Genomic DNA, 16,419 nt, shown 5'->3' with positions numbered 1-16,419 from the left:
CGTTTGTGCTGTGACCTATATTGTAATTTATTCTAATTTTTTCATTTAGGGTTTCAAGTGGAGGTTGTAAAAGCTTGATTAGCAGAATATTAACATATCATATACTTGTAAACAGTATGTGTTAATGTCTGTTTTCTCTTCACCTGACTCAGTGGTTCACTCCTTTGACTTTCTCTCACAAACATTTGTATTTTCTTCCTCATGTAACATGAGCTATTTACTCTTGTGCTCAGTGTCATCAAAGAATTTTCCCCCATTTTATGTTCTTTCAAGAATTTTCCTGGGAGTTCCCTGGTGACCTAGTGGTTAGGATTCCGGGCTTTCACTGCCATGGCCCAGGTTCAATTCCTGATTGGGGAACTGAGATCCCACAAGCTGCGCAGCACAGCACCCCCCTGCCAAAAAAAAGAATTTTCTCCCATTTTATGTTCTTTCAATTGAATCGAACTTTTACTTCGCTCTACTTTGTTTTAGCCATAGGCCCAGGTTCTTCTAATGAAGTTCAAAGTTTACATGGCTTTTTCTTTCTTTCGTTGTTTTTTTTATGCAACCCTTGATTCAACCAATTTAGGTTCTTATAATGTTTCTACTTTATTATTCATTGGAATGCAGTTAAACTCTGTCAGAAGGCATTTAGCTAAATGAAGAATTGAGTAATTTTGAAGGCTGAATAATACATCCTTTATGCATATGATGTCCTTCATCTTCATTTTTCATCATGGATAAGAAGAAGAAGAATCTTGGTTGCATTCCTACGGATCATGATGAACAGCAAAACAAGGAAAAACAGAGCCAACCCAATGACCCGTGATCCTCATGTGTAAACAGAAAGAAAGAAAGCAGTCTGAAATGTATTAGCTCCTAAACTCATTTTTACCTGGTATTTATCTTCCTGGACTTCTTACAAATAATATACTTTATTAATAGTAATTGATGGTGCTTATTTGAACCGTCTCCCCATGCCTCTTTCAGGTGGATGCTGGCTGTTTGTTCTCCTTCATTATTTGTTAGGTTTGGGGGAGATCAGTGTCATCGTAATCCCTTGTTGCACACTCAGAAAACCATAAAAACGTGCTCTTTCAGAATTAGGTTATCTAGCTAAAACACCATTTCCCTTATTTAAGTTCTTTTCTATTGAATTCCAGGCTTTGATGCTGTTTTCTACTAAATGTCGTTAGCCTTACAGTACTTAGTCCTCAATTTTAGTGACCTTCGTTCTTATCATTCACCTCCCATGTCCATTACCTAGAATTGCTCCAGTTTTGAAATCCCAAATTACAGAATCCCACTCTCTGGCAACAATTTAATTATCTTTCCACTTTACCCGGGCTTCCCTGGTGGCGCAGTGGTTGGGAGTCCACCTGCCGATGCAGGGGACACGGGTTCGTGCCCCGGTCTGGGAAGATCCCACACGCCGCGGAGCGGCTGGGCCCGTGAGCCATGGCCGCTGAGCCTGCGCGTCCGGAGCCTGTGCTCCGCAACGGGAGAGACCGCAATGGTGAGAGGCCCGTGTACCGCAAAAAAAAAAAAAAAAAATGATGTAAATGTATTTCAAGAAGCGACTTATCAAAGTTGGCAAGGAGGCCAGTTTTAGGCATTTCAGGGCATCACATTTGTCTTCCTCTAGAAGAAATGCCAACCAGAGGTCATCTCTGGCTCTCACTGTTTAAATATTCCAGCAAAATAAACAAGCCATATGCTTTGTTGAAAGAAAATAGCACCACTGAATTTGCCTTCCTTTTTTTCCTCCAGTTATCACTTTTATTAGTGATATTTGGTAGCTTAGTTGCTTTGCTGATGTGCTATTTTCTGCCTTGATTTCCATCATAGCTGAGACTGGATTCAAGCAAGTGTGTAATCAGCTCTTATACCAATTCTAATATTGACGCTAAGTTGTTCCATATATTTAGGCGAGATGTGAAATGATGTAAATGTCTCTATTGTCTAATTTTTATGTGTCAGAAGTCCACTTATCTCTAGCAAAATGAAGTTGAATTAGATACAGTTAGCAGTGTTTTTATAGTTATGGTTATCAAATAACTTTATTTTGGCTACAGGCAAAGATTTATTTGACCTATAACAACACTTAATATGTATTGTTGCAGTTTTACTTACTTTAAGTATTAAAATGGCTGTTTGCCTGTAACAAGACGTGCTTGTTCCTGGTTTTTAACTTCAGAAATCCTCTGTAAACAGTGAAAACCACATGGTGGAATCTCCAGAGTAGGTGGAGACCTTCTAAAACACTCTACTTCTTGAGCCAAAATCCCATCATAGTGTTGAAGATTTATCCCTTCCCCTACCGAGAAAAGCTACAATGTATTTTCCATCCTTTCATACTGCACAGTGAAGCAAGGCAGCCTCAACTCTAGATCTGCCTTTTTTGCTGTTGTTTTTCCCATTCTGTTATTTTTATATGACAGCATAAATATATATGAAATAGCTATGAAAACAATAAGAATGCATTTCTTATGTGTGTGAAAGTATTTATGGCTGATTAGGGATTAATATCCAAAATATATAAATAGCTCATTCAACTCAATCTCAAGAAAACAAAAGACACAATTAAAAAATGGGCAGGAGACCTGAATAGACATTTTTCCAGAGAAGACATACAGATGGCTAACAGGCACATGAAAAGATGCTTAACATTGCTAATCGCCAGAGAAATGCAAACCAAAACTACAATGAGGTATCACCTCACACCAGTCAGAGTGGCCATCCTCAAAAAGAACACAAATAACAAATGTTGGTGAGGATATGGAGAAAAGGGAACCCTCCTACACTGTTGGTGGGAATGTAAATTGATGCAGACACTGTGGAAGACAGTATAGAGGTTCCTCAAAAAAATAAAAATAGAACTACCATATGATCCAGCAATTCCACTCCTGGGTATGTGTCCAAAGAAAACATTTGAAAAGATACATGCATCCAGATGTTCATAGCAGCACTATTTACAATTGCCAAGATACGGAAGCAACCCAGGTGTCCATCAATAGATGAATGGATAAAGAAGATGTGGTGTATACATACAGTGGAATAGTACTCAGCCATAAAAGAGAATGAATTTTTGCCATTTGCAACAATATAGATGGACCCAGAGGGCATTATGCTAAGTGAAGTAAGTCAGACAGAGAAAGACAAACACCATGTTATCACATATATGTGGAATCTAAACAGTACAACAAATGAATATAACAAAAAAGGGACAGACACAGATACAGAGAAACAACTAGTGGTTACCAGTGGGGAAGGAGAAGAAGGGGGGGGCGGCAATATAGGGATAGGGGGTTGAGAGATACAAACGACTCTGTGTAAAATGAGCTACAAGGATATACTCTACAGCAGTGGTCCCCAGCCCTTTTGGCACCAGGGACCGGTTTCGTGAAAGACAGTTTTTCCACGGACCAGGACGGGGCGGGGGGTGGGGGGGGGATGGTTCAGGCGGTGATGCGAGCGATGGGGGAGCAGATGAAGCTTCACTCCCTCACCCGCCACTCACGTCCTGCCGTGTGGCCTGGTTCCTCACAGGCCGCGGGGCCGATGCCGGTCCGCAGCCCGGGGTTTGGGGACCCCTGCTACAGCACAGGGAATATAACCAATATAATAACTATAAATGGAGTATAACCTATCAAAATTATTAATCACTATGTTTTATGTCTGAGACTAATATTGTACATCAACTCTACCTCAGTTTTTTAAAAAGGGGGGGGGAGAGGACTGGCAAAAAATGAATACATATATTTAAGTATATTTAATGTGTCTTTGTGTTGTTACTGTTGTCGGATGGACAAAGGTCATGCCCCTCGTGTAGCCGACCAGACCGCACCCCTCTTAAATCTGATACTTGGTCTCTCTCCTTGGGGAGCCCATAAACGAGCGGTCTAAAACCAGGCAGCCTGGGTGAGAGGCACTAAGAAACCCCAGCAGAGCGTTCTGGGTTGGAAACACCACAATCCCCTCTCTTACTCAGAGAAATGTTTATTGACTTAGGAGAAAGGAAATAAGAAAGACAGGGTGTTTTCCTAGGAGCTCTGCCTTGTCTTTTTTTTTTTAAACCTAAAAATGAATTTTCTGAAAGAGAGGTACCCCAGACTTTTTATCAGCAAAGGTAATTTCTTTTTTTTTCTTTTTTTTTTTATTAGTTTCTGCTTTATAACAAAGTGAATCAGTCATACATATACATCTGTTCCCACATCCCTTCCCTCATGCATCTCCCTCCCTCCCACCCTCCCCATCCCACCCCTCCAGGCGGTCACAAAGCACCGAGCTGATCTCCCTGTGCTCCAGCAAAGGTAATTTCTTTATCATTTTCTAATTATTGATTCCATTTTGAAAAATTTTTTTTGCAAGACAAGTTCATTTAGTACATGGATTCTCCATTTTTGATAATCAAATACATATACAGGTATCGGGCAGAACTTGTAGTCAACATGAAATAACCGGGTAACTTCTATCTATTTGATGATCTCATGTTATAATAGCACGTAACATTAGAATCGTTATTTGTCATTGGGTAACACTTAATAGTTTATCAATGACAAACAATTTTTCCAAAATAGTAACTCCTAAGCTTACAGACATGGTCATAGATGTTTCTAAAAATTATATAGTCATGTTCACAATTAATGTTTTAATTATTAAAGCAAAAATAAAATCTTGATAATTTATTAACAGTAAATAATAGAATTTGTCCCCAGTAGATTTATAGTCCAAATTTAAGCATCGCAAACTGCAAAAAGCCACATCTAAAAGTATTCTTTTTTTTCAACCTGTCACCTGAATTTTCACACACCATGTAATTGCACTGAACGAACTTTATGGATAATTTTGAGAGCAAGAAGGGAAGTTTGTGACGCATATGGCTTACGTAAGAAATAAAATTAACAAAATATTTTTCAGTGTTCTAGGTGTGTAAATGGCTTGAGGCTGTCTTCAGAAAAAGTCTCAACAAAAGAAGCAAGGTGATTGCTTTAGAATTACAGTGGATAAGAGGAAAATGAGGTCAGCCTAAAGAAGATGGCGGAAAGCCTGAAAGAATTTTAATCTGTTATCCAGTAGGCAACTGTTAAAAATAACATCACTTTAGAATGAACAGCCATCTTGGCCAGCCTTTACTTTTATTTTTTTTACTTATTTATTTGTTTATTTTATTTATTTATTTTTGGCTGCATTGGGTCTTCGTTGCTGCGCAACGTTGCTGTGCGGGCTTTCTCTAGTTGCGGCGAGCGGAGGCTACTCTTCGTTGCGGTGCGCGGGCTTCTCGTTGTGGTGGCTTCTCTTGTTGGGGAGCGTGGCGTCTAGGCGCCCGGGCTTCAGTAGTTGTGGCTCGCAGGCTCTAGAGCGCAGGCTCAGTAATTGTGGCTCGCGGGCTTAGTTGCTCCGCGGCATGTGGGATCTTCCCATACCAGGGCTTGAACCCGTGTCCCCTGAATTGGCAGGCGGATTCTTAACCACTGCACCACCAGGGGAGACCCTGACCAGCCTTTAGATCTGACTGCAGATCTGTGACCTTAAGAACTTTTCAGTGTTAAAAAGGTAGCTTTCTGAAACATGAATGTGTATTTTTTTAGTCAGTGAAAGCAAAAGGAGGCAGATTTTAATAATCATGTAAAGAAAGAAAGAATGTTTGGCACAAATTTATTTCTCTTAGACAGCTACAATGAGTGAGAGATGGTTAGAATGTTCCATGTTTCTGGAAGGGAGTGAGTGAAAATGAACATAGGTCTTACAAAGAACTACATACAGTGTTTGTGTTTACACTTAGAATTCTCTGGCTCATAACTTTTGTTTAAAGATATTAGGTAAAATTGCCAGACTTCTATTTTTTATAAATATTTAATTATTTGTTTTGTCTTTTAAGTGATTTTCTTCTTAATGGAAGTTGAATTTTACCAAGGTATATGGGTACTAAATAATATTTCTTCTTTGCTATAGGTAAAACTTTAGTCAAGAGGCTGACAAATAAGGTAAGCAATGGAGGTGAAGGTCTTTTTTCTTTTTCTTTTTTTTTAAGATAGAAAATCAACTATTATAAATTAAATTGAAAGACTTTAATTTGTTTATTCAAAGGATATTGAGGACGTGCTGGCAGGAATCAAAAGAGCTGGTTGTGGATCAACTTTTTTTAGAGACCTTGGCGATAAAGGTAATTTTTATTTGTATAACTTGTGTTTTATTTAACCAAAGTATTATTAAGGAATTCAGTTATGAGGTTTGCAGCTGCATATTGAAGAACATACATTAGAGAATCTACAGAGATACTGTTATAACAGTGTGTTATTTAATAGATGTTTTTAAATCATAATAAACTCATTACATTTGAAGCAGCTTTTTCTTAAACTTTTTGAGCTGTCACAGAAAAATTATTTAAACATTGATTTCAGTAAACTTGGAGAGAAGGGTGAGGCACAGCATCTGGAATGAGGAGAGATGGGCCTCCCTGGTGGTGCAGTGGTTGGGAATCCGCCTGCCAGTGCAGGGGGCGCAGGTTCGATGCCTGGTCCGGGAACTAAGATCCCACATGCTGCGGAGCAACGAAGCCCGTGTGCCACAACTACTGAGCCCGTGTGCTGCAACTACTGAAACCCGTGCACCTAGAGCCCGTGCTCTGCAACAAAAGAAGCCACCACAGTGAGAAGCCTGCACACTGCAACGAAGAGTAGCCCCCGCTCACCACAACTAGAGAAAGCCCACGCGTAGCAACGAAGACCCAATGCAGCCATAAATAAATACATACATACATTTATTTATTTATAAAAGAAAAAAAGAGAAGAGAAAGGACTTGGGACTTCCCTGGTGGTCCAGTGGTTACGAATCCGCCTTCCAATGCAAGGGACTCGGGTTCGATGCCTGGTTGTGGAACTAAGATTCCATATGCTGCAGGGCAGCTAAGCCCACGTACCGCAACTAAGAGCCTGCACGCTGCAACAAAAGATCCCGAGTGCCACAACTAAGACCCAACACAGCCAAATAAATAAATATTTTTTTTAAAAAAAGAAGAAGAAGAGAAAGGACTTCCCTGGCGGTCCGGTGGTTAAGACTCTGTGCTTCCACTGCAGGGGGCGCGGGTTTGATCCCTGGTCAGGGAAGTTCTGCATGCCAAAGGGTGCAGCCAAATAAGTAAGTAAGTAAAGTGATTATTCTAAAGTAAGAAGACAAAGCCTCAGAGAGAACGCAGAGGACACCAGCATTCACGGGAGCAGGGGAGGAGGAGGTGCCCGTGGAGGAGAGGAGGCAGAGACATCAGAGGGGGAGAGGGAGTCGCGGGAGCCTGGGAGGGAGGGAGCATCAGTGTGCAGGGCCCGTGAAGGAAGCGGGTCAGAACGTGGTTGGGGCTGGCGGTGGGGAGGTGCTCCCGCGCTTCAGCAAGGGCAGGGGCGGTGCTGGGACGGGTTCTGGGGGCAGATTGTAGAGCGTGGAGGACAGTGGTGCAGGGCGGGGCGGGTGTGAGCTGGAGGCCGGTCCTGGCGGTCTGTGTTGCACGAAGGGCTTTGAGTGCGCGTCTGGGTGTGAGGGGGCGGGGGGCGCGCCCCTCAGCGGGGAGCTTTGCGTCGTACCGCGTGGGGAGGGGTGATGTGCGGGTGTTTACCACACATGTTTGCAGAGCAGAGCTGAGAAGTTGAGGCAGGTTTGGGGGTGGCCCTGATTCCTTCGTAAAGTGGAGGGTGTGGAGAAAGGAGGAGGTTTGAAGTGGCGTCTGTGACCAGTAAAGAGAGCTGACAGAGAAACGTAGGAAGCTTTCTGGGAAGGCCAGAGCTCATAAGACAATGTGGGTGGTGAGGGAACAGCCACCAGCTGGTTCTCCCCCGGCCGCAGGCAGGCGGGGAAGCGCACAGAAGCGTGCGGTTAGGGTGTTACTAGGCAAACGCAGGGAAGAAAAGTCGTGGGCTTGGGGGTTAACGGTGCGAGGGCAGCAGTTTTACTTACAAACAAGAGAGGCTTTAAGTAACAAGCCTTGGAGAGAAGAAAGATGGGAAGAGCGATGGAAAGAAAGTGGGAAGTCAGGAGAGAGCGGACGGTGAGGGTGGGAGCAGGGGGGCTGGGGACCCGGGAGCGGGGCCCACCGTGCGCGCAGAGCCGGGGTCTGCGCTCCGCTTCGGAGCGGAAGCCGCTGCAGGTGAGCTCGGCCTCGGGTGCGGTCGTGGAATCGGCCGGCTGGAGCAGAGTGAGTGGCAGCGTGAATGTGACAGGGGTGACCCCGGGTCTGAGAGTAGAGTGTGGTCCTGTGTGCTGGACGATGGACCAGGCGCTCAGGCCTCCAGCGACGGAAGGCTAAAGTAAAGAGAGGGAGCCAGGTAGGTGACCAGGAAGAAAGTCGGAGGTGGCCAGCTCGACGGCATCAGCCTCGGAGTAACAGGTTTCTGCGAGAGGTTGGAAGGGCAAAGGTCTGGGATGAGCGTGGCGTGGGGACAGGAGTCACCACCTGAGCCGTCTGCAAGGGTGCCGGCGTCCCGAGCGGAGAAGCCGCTTGCGGGTGCGGCAGGGCTCAGCACAGGGCGACCAGTTAAAGTGTTTACTGAGGAAGGCGATTGCGGAGAGCGTCGCAGAGCGTCCGGGGAGAAGCAGAGGCATGGAGGTGGGTTGGGTCCGAAGGATGAGGTGCAGACCAGCTGCGGGCGTGTCAACAAAGAGGACAGAGGCCTCTTGGAAAGCGGGTGTGGCCGCTGAGGGCGGTTGGACCTAAGCCAGAGAGGAGAGCACAGCCTCAGCCGTACGCACGCAGCGTGGGGGGGCGTGTCCAGGAGCGTGGGCCTTGTCCTGGGAACGGCGGGTTGCCGTGGGGGAGTGGTAAGAAGGCGGCGGCAAGTCGGATGAGAGAAGCCCCTCTCGTCTGGGCAGAGGGGGCCGAGGCGCCTGAGGAGGGCGCAGAAGAGGAGCCGGCGGGAGGTTCCGCAGGGACTGCAGGGGCCACGCGCTGGGCGGCGCGGTGCCCAGAGCGCAGAGCCGCTCGTCAGCCCTGAAAAGCCGGGAGACAGTGTGGTCTCCCAGGAGACGCCGAGGTTTAAAGGCAAGACTTAACAAACTCTGAGGAAGTGGGAGGCCCCCTGGCAAGTGAGGGGCAGTGTTTGTGAGGCCTCCTGTACGAGGCGGGAGTGGAGGTTTCAGAGCAGCGAGCGGAGCGTCGTGTGCTCGGCTCGGAGATGACAGCGTGGAGTGGCCAGGCTTCCGGGCTCCGCGTTCGTGGAGCCCTGAGAGCAGCAGTGCGACCTGAGGGGAAGTAGACAGTTGGTGCAGCTTCCAGAACTGTGTTAGTTACAGTCGTAGCGCTTCAGACGGGCTGGGGGGCGGGGGCGGGGGCGGAGTTGTCCCTGGAGCTGCTCAGTTAGAGGTTCTGCTGGGCCCGGGCCATGTCCGCAGTCACGGTCTGGTCTCGGGAAGGAGGGTTGTGAATCTGTGTCGTTACCAGCTGTGCTGCTTCCATACCATAGGAGATGCAGAGGGTACTGAGGAAGATGGGTAGTAACTTCTTTTCTAGGCTCTGTCTTTAAGTGTCAGTAACAGACACATATACATGTGTCTGGATCTCTAGCTCTCTCTCCATCTGTACGTACCGCTTTCTAACCATGGGAGACAAATCCATCAGCCTACTCACACTTCTCACTCCATAGCTCTCGTTCCCTGTTCTTTATGTAACTGGAGGACTACTTATATTCTCAAAATGAACAGGGGCATCACACACATTTCTTAAAGAATAAAAAGTCAGTGTTTCTGGATGACAGGGGAGAAGGCCCTTAGTGACGGACTGTTCGAAAAATAAACAGAAGATGGAAGTCCACAGCAGGAAGTTGATTTTTTTTTCCCCCTTTAGGCAAATCTATAAGGATGTTAGTAGGAGAAATAGAGCAAAGAGAGGCTTTAAGGGGAACTAGAAGGAAGAAGTGACTGCAGGGAGCGAGACCATGGTAGCATTCACTTCAGAGTCAGAGAGGACGAATGAAAATGTGCGCTGGGCAGCGGCAGGAGGAGAATTCAACCTCACTTCCTGCCGTTCACACGGGGGTGTATTAAAAACGGCCGTCACTAATTAGGACTGGTAAGGAAACGGGGACTTAACGGTAGAACTTACTGATGACAAGGAACTGAAGCCACTGACGGAAATGCAGGAGAACAGCAGAGCCACGTGGTGGTGAGGGATCCGAAGGAGAGTGAAGTGAAAAGGCCAAGTAAGAGCTACTGGAAGCTGCCGCTTCCCCAGCCGCCAGCTGCCTTGAACCCAGGCTTTGTTTGTGTCTTACTGGGTGCTGGTACTTTTCACCCAGCTCACTGAAACCCGGAAATAGCTTTGAACACTTTCTCTTTGCCCCTCCATCCTTCATATGCAGCCAAACACAGATCTTCCTAATTTTGCCTCCTAAATATTTATTGAATTCATCCTCTCTTCTCCCACCTCTAGAGAACTTACAGGACAAGAAAAGATGTTGAGGAAGGACTTAACAAGACTTATTTTTTTAGTTTTTCTCTGAAATACATGAGTTGAAATGTACATTCCAGGTTAAAGAAAAAACACTGAATATTTTATAGGAAAGATTCAAGATACACTTTTTTCCAGATATACTCCTTTGTTGATATTAATGAAGCCATTTGAAAAAAAAGAATGTAAATTTAGCTACATTTGGAACAATTTAAAATATTCTATTTTACCACCTAAAACAACTATCAGAATGTATATTATATCATAACTAACAAAAGGGTAGTATACTCTTGAAATAAGAAAATAATCCACCTCCATGCCTTATTATAAAGAAAAGTAAATTATAAGTTATAATTATTATTTTTTTTTCTTTTTTTTTGCGGTACGCGGGCCTCTCACTGTTATGGCCTCTCCCGCTGCGGAGCACAGGCTCCGGACGCGCAGGCTCAGCGGCCATGGCTCACGGGCCCAACCGCTCCGCGGCATGTGGGATCTTCCTGGACCGGGGCACGAACCCGTGTCCCCTGCATCGGCAGGCGGACTCTCAACCACTGTGCCACCAGGGAAGCCCCTATTATGTATTTTTTGAAACTGAGCAGAATTCTCAACATAATACCATCCTCAGGGATATACTGGATATAAATTATAACATATATTGTAAGATATAGATGTGTTCTTATGATACATGTAGTAATTTCTCTTTGGAGAACAGAGTTCTCAAAATTGCATTTAGTAGCAAGTCATATTTTTCAACGGTTCCAAATTTAAAATATTTCTACAGAAGCATAGTAACTAACAGAATTTAATCATCTCTTCTAGTGGCCCTTAAGGATTCTTTAATAAATTTTTAAATATAGGGACTCTTCTGGTGGTCCAGTGGTTAAGATTCCACGCTTCCACTGCGGGGGGTTCAGTCCCTGGTCGGGGAAGTTCTGCATGCCGTGCGGTGTAGCCAAAAAGAATTTTTTTTTAATATAAATTTTTAAAAATACTTTCCTATTTGACATGCAGTTTTGAAACATTGACATTTAACAGCATTTATTTTACAATTCAGTGCAACAAATATGTATTAAACTGTTTCTCCTATAAATATTCGGAAGTGTCAGTTTCCTTTAAAAGCATTTTCAGAGGCAGGTGCCTAGAATGCTGTTTGAGAGCTATATTGTCTATAATCTATCTTGAGAGTGTAAGGTGCTGTTTTTACACTGTCTCAACTGTGTTTATTCAAGCATTTTTTTAAGTCAGTATTTCAAAGAATTTTCTTTTTCAAAAAGTTGCCCTGTGCACAGGACATGTACCTATGTCTCGAGAAAAGAAAAGTGAAGTCTTCTTTTGGCACCAAGCCCAGTTCAGTCCAGCAGTTTGGCCATTTTTTCGCATTGCTGTATTCCTTTGAAAATTAGAAAAAAGCTGTTCACTTTTTTGAGGCTGCGAAGATATGAAATACTTTGATCCTTCAACTAACGTTAGAGCATTTCTCTCAGGTATGAGATATGACAAAACACATTTAATTTATTCTCCCTTCATATAAACACTGAATATTTCTAGGAAAAAAATACCTGAAGACTTACTCTAGGCTTTTTATTAAAGGGAAGCACAGCTGCTCCAAAATAAAAATGACAGAAAAATTGCTGATGTAAAAAACTGTTAAGTCATTAAGAGCATTTAAATACATACTTGAAGTTGCCTGTTAGCTGAAGCACTGAACTACCTGGGTGTCAAACCCTTACCTGCCTTGTTTGCTCTGCACTGCTTTCGGCCCTGCGTCTCTGCTGTATCCGACCGGGGGCCCATAGGGACTGGTCCGTCTTCACAGCAGGATGGTGCAGGTCCGCTGCCGTCACCCTCTGCCAGGCTGCCTTCCTCATCTCTGAGCCACCATGTAGCTGTGCTTCCCACTGACTCTTCCACAGGAACATCCTTGCAGACAAACCCTCACTTTTCAGTGTTCATATGCAGCTTCATCTCTCCTATACATATGGCTTTCCCACTTATACCACCCCTGCTTCATTGCAGTTTTCACCCATCATTCAAAGACCGTTTTTTTAATTAATTTTTATTGGAGTATAGTTACTCAACCATAAAAAGGAACAAAGACCATTTTTAGAACTACTTCCTCTGAGACATCTTCGGTCATCTAAACCCTGGAAGACTTCACCTTTTTTTAAGTCCTGGAACTCTTACTATCAGTATCTCTCAGTGGTATTTAGCAGTTTCTATAAACATTTACATTTTGACCTCCTGGTGAAAGTATGCAGCACCATCTATTAAGAATTCTTGGGACTTCCCTGGTGGTCCAGTGGTTAAGACTCTGCGCTCTCAATGCAGGGGGCACAGGTTTGATCCCTGGTTGGAGAACTAAGATCCCGCATGCCGCACGGCACGGCCAAAAAAAAAGAATTGTTGCCAGAAACTAAACTTGAATCTGAGCACAGCTCTGGATCTAAGTAAGTACCAGTTTGTAGAAAATATAGACGTTAGAGGAACATGTGAAATGACACCAAAAAGATGCAGTTAGCAAATCTTCTACACTCTTATTAAACTTTACCGGACAAATGACCAGGCTTCTTCAACAGTTAAGTTGAAACTGAGGGGGAGAAAGACCAGGGAGAACCTATAGATTAAAATCAAGTCACTGCTACAGAAATTTAATTCCTTCATTTTAAATAACATGGTTTGACCTTTGGTATATCCAAATCTCTGTCACTCTACTGAATTTATAAGTTTGCTTCACTTGAGATGTTATGAATAGTAAAATTTGAGATGAAATTATGCAAAATGCCATGCAGATAAAACCTCTAGTGGAGGCTTGTACTTGCTGACCAATGACCATTCCCCTTCCTTCCTAGTAATAGTGACCTAATAAAAGTCTCCTTTTTTTTGAAGTATTAGTACTGTACTTAACTCTTATGAAATTTTTCTGCTATACCAGAGAGGTAATTTAAAGTAAACGTGTGTGTTTTTAATTAGGTGAAGGTTCCATATAGTATGTATATGGTTACTTCTAAACCATCTAAAACTTACTTTCTGATGTCTTTATCTCTTTCAGGGCTGGTTTCATATACCGAGTATCTTTTCTTGCTTACAATCCTCACTAGTAAGTATTCCACAGTTTTTCTCATCGATCATGTGGAATTCTCTCGTCTTACCAGACAGGGTGTTGGAAGTTTGGTATTTATATCTTTATCGTGAAGAATGTTATTGGTGCCTTGCTTTCTGTACCTACAGAATGATTCTGTGGGGTGAGATTATCCCTGAAGTCTCACCACCTCCCCTGCACTCGGGCTCCCCACAACTTTGTCTCCTTAACTGAAGGCTTATTGAACTGAAGAGTCAGACGCAGCCTTCACTTGGGAATATTAAAAATCCTTCACGTGACATTCTGCAAAACTCCTGACCAGTTACTCTCTGCACACTGTCCGGGTCATGAGAATCAAGGAAAGACTGAGAAACTTTCACAGCTCTGAGGAGATAAGGAGACATAGCAATTAAGCGCAACAGGCTTCCTTGTGTTTGACCCTAGAATAGAAAAACCATGGAATCCAAATAAAGTCTCTAGTTTAGTTAAAGGTGCTAATTTCTTAGTTTTTGTAAAGGTACTGTGGTTACATAAGATGCTGCCATGAGAGAAGGCTGGGTGAAGGGCCTGTGGGAACTCACCGTACCAGCTTTGCAGTATTTCTGTAAGCCTAAAATTATTTCAAAATAATTTTTACAAAACCCTACTCTTGGGAAAGGGAAATAAAGAGTAGTAATCAATGTGAAAATAGAGAACGTACTGTAAGAATGTAGGAAAGCCCCTAGTAGAGCGGAAGAAATACGTTAAGTTCTCAAATGAATTTTGTTTTGAAAGGCAGAACACTTAATAGCAGAACAGCACACCATGGAAACATACCAGCCTTTGAAAATTGTTATCCTGAGGAGAGACTGTTTTTCCTCTACTTCAGGCACTTACTCATGTTGTTTCTGGTGGCTTATTTCAAGTTTGAAGACCTATAGATCTTCAGGTAACTTGCATTCCACCAACATTTACGTAATTATTCATTTTTCACTTGCAGAACCCCATACTGGGTTTCATGTTGCATTTAAAATGTTGGATGCAGACGGCGATGAGATGGTTGAGAAAAAGGAATTTTTTAAGGTAAGTAGATTGTAGTTATTTTTGGTTTATTATAAAACACCTGGATGTTTGTGTGATAATTTTACATTTCCATTAAAATGAAAATTATATTTACTGCTTACATATAAAATGCCAAGAAATCATTTATACATTCAAAAATATTAAATTTTCTATAATACGGCCTTGAGGAAACAGTTACAGAACAGAGCATGAGATTCCAAAAGGAGAAATGAGCTTAAGCATCTGCATGTTTTAGAGTTTGATTTTTATGATTTCAGCAAATGATAATACAACAGAAAGCGCTTTATAGATGGGTTAAAAATTATTGATACACCCCCACCAAAAAAAAGAATAAGGAAAATAAAACCTTAAGCCTTCAGGAAGAATAGGGAAGGAAAATGAAAAAGCCACAAAAGGTATAAATTGGTTCAAATTCTCTAGGAATTTGTGAAGGCTCATAATTGAAAAGGTGAAATATGTTTAAATGATATTTCCCAAGACATAACTCTGTAACACGCCAGCAGTACATTTTACTCCGTTCCAAGGAAGTCGATGGTACTGTTAAAAGTACGTCAGTGCATGTAAACAGCGGGGAGTATGCCAGGCAGAGCTCACTGTTCCCGATCTAGAGGAGCGCTTTATGGAGAAGATAAGTCAGTTCTGTCCTCTGTGTCTTTCTCCCAGTCCCCAGTGTACTGGGAAGACAGACCACAAGGCTTGTTGAAATTATATTTAAAACGAGTCGTACTTGGTCTGTTCGGTCAAGTAGCCAGTGGCCACATGTGGCTGTTAAATATCTTGTGACTAAGAAACTTGAGTTTCCAAATTTTAATTAAATTTAAATTTAAATTTAAAAACTGACATTCACTTCAGGTATTGGCAGATTTTCAAGTATATTTGAAACAACTTGAGTATGTGAATCTACTTTTTAATTTTTACTTTTATTTACTTTTTATTTACTTTTGTAAATTTTACAAAATCTAAATATGGTTCAAGTACATGTACACATTGGAGAAATTGTGGGTTTGGTTCCAGACCACCACAATAAAACAAGTCACACAAATGTTTTACTTTCTCAGGGCAGATAAAAGTTATGTTTTAGCACAGGGAGATCAGCTCAGTGCTTTGTGACCATCTAGAGGGGTGGGATAGGGAGGGTGGGAGGGCGGGAGATGCAAGAGGGAAGAGATATGGGAACATATGTATATGTATAACTGATTCACTTTGTTATAAAGCAGAAACTAACACACCACTGTAAAGCATTTATACTCCAATAAAGATGTAAATAAATAAATAAATAAAAATAAAAAATTTGAAACATAAAAAAAAAGTTATGTTTTTACTATCCTGTAGTCTATTAAGTGCGGAATAGCATTATATCTTTAAAAAACAATGTCTATGCCTTAATTTAAAAATATTTTATTGCTAACAAATGCCAACCATCATCTGACAATGCAGGGTTGCCACAAACCTTCAGTTTGTAAAAAACACCAAATCTGCAGAGCACAATAAAACGACGTGTGCCTGTATTTCCAATGAGATACATTATCTGAATGTCTTGTAATGTAAAATTCGCACTGGATTTTGAAGAAAAAAGAAAGGAATGTAAAATATCTTGATTCGTGGTAATGTCATAATTTTGAGATATTAATTTCACCTGTTTCTTTATATTTTTTGCTGCACTTTAACAAAAATGAAACTGGAAACTACAGATGATAAATTATCTTTTATATACTTAGACAAGAAAAATAACCAGTAATTTCAATCAGTGGCTTTACTCCAAAGAAAAAAGCCTTTGGTTCTAAAATGGATGTTACTTCTTTAAGTTAATTTAAATGTTTGTTATGTAGGTATCTATTTTTTCAAATGACTCCCCAGATAAACA

At 42.3% G+C, this 16,419-nt stretch overlaps 1 protein-coding gene across 2 annotated transcripts in view; it reads left to right on the top strand.

The window, feature by feature from the left end:
* Positions 1-16,419, top strand: part of MICU2 (mitochondrial calcium uptake 2) — an 82,903-nt gene that overhangs the window by 38,225 nt on the left and 28,259 nt on the right. Inside the window, exons 3-6 of one of the 2 annotated variants that reach the window (XM_081214533.1) lie at positions 5,938-5,969; positions 6,073-6,148; positions 13,464-13,511; positions 14,473-14,555. In XM_081214533.1, coding sequence (XP_081070659.1) covers positions 5,938-5,969; positions 6,073-6,148; positions 13,464-13,511; positions 14,473-14,555 — 239 coding nt within the window. The remainder of the gene's footprint in view (positions 1-5,937; positions 5,970-6,072; positions 6,149-13,463; positions 13,512-14,472; positions 14,556-16,419) is intronic. The other variant, XM_081214534.1, reaches the window with a different exon arrangement.

This window comes from Mesoplodon bidens, assembly GCF_964165515.1.
Source record: "Mesoplodon bidens genome assembly, chromosome: 17".
Taxonomy (NCBI): domain Eukaryota; kingdom Metazoa; phylum Chordata; class Mammalia; order Artiodactyla; family Ziphiidae; genus Mesoplodon; species Mesoplodon bidens.
The sequence above is the reverse complement of the archived record's forward strand: the minus strand, read 5'-3'. Positions and strand labels throughout refer to the sequence as shown.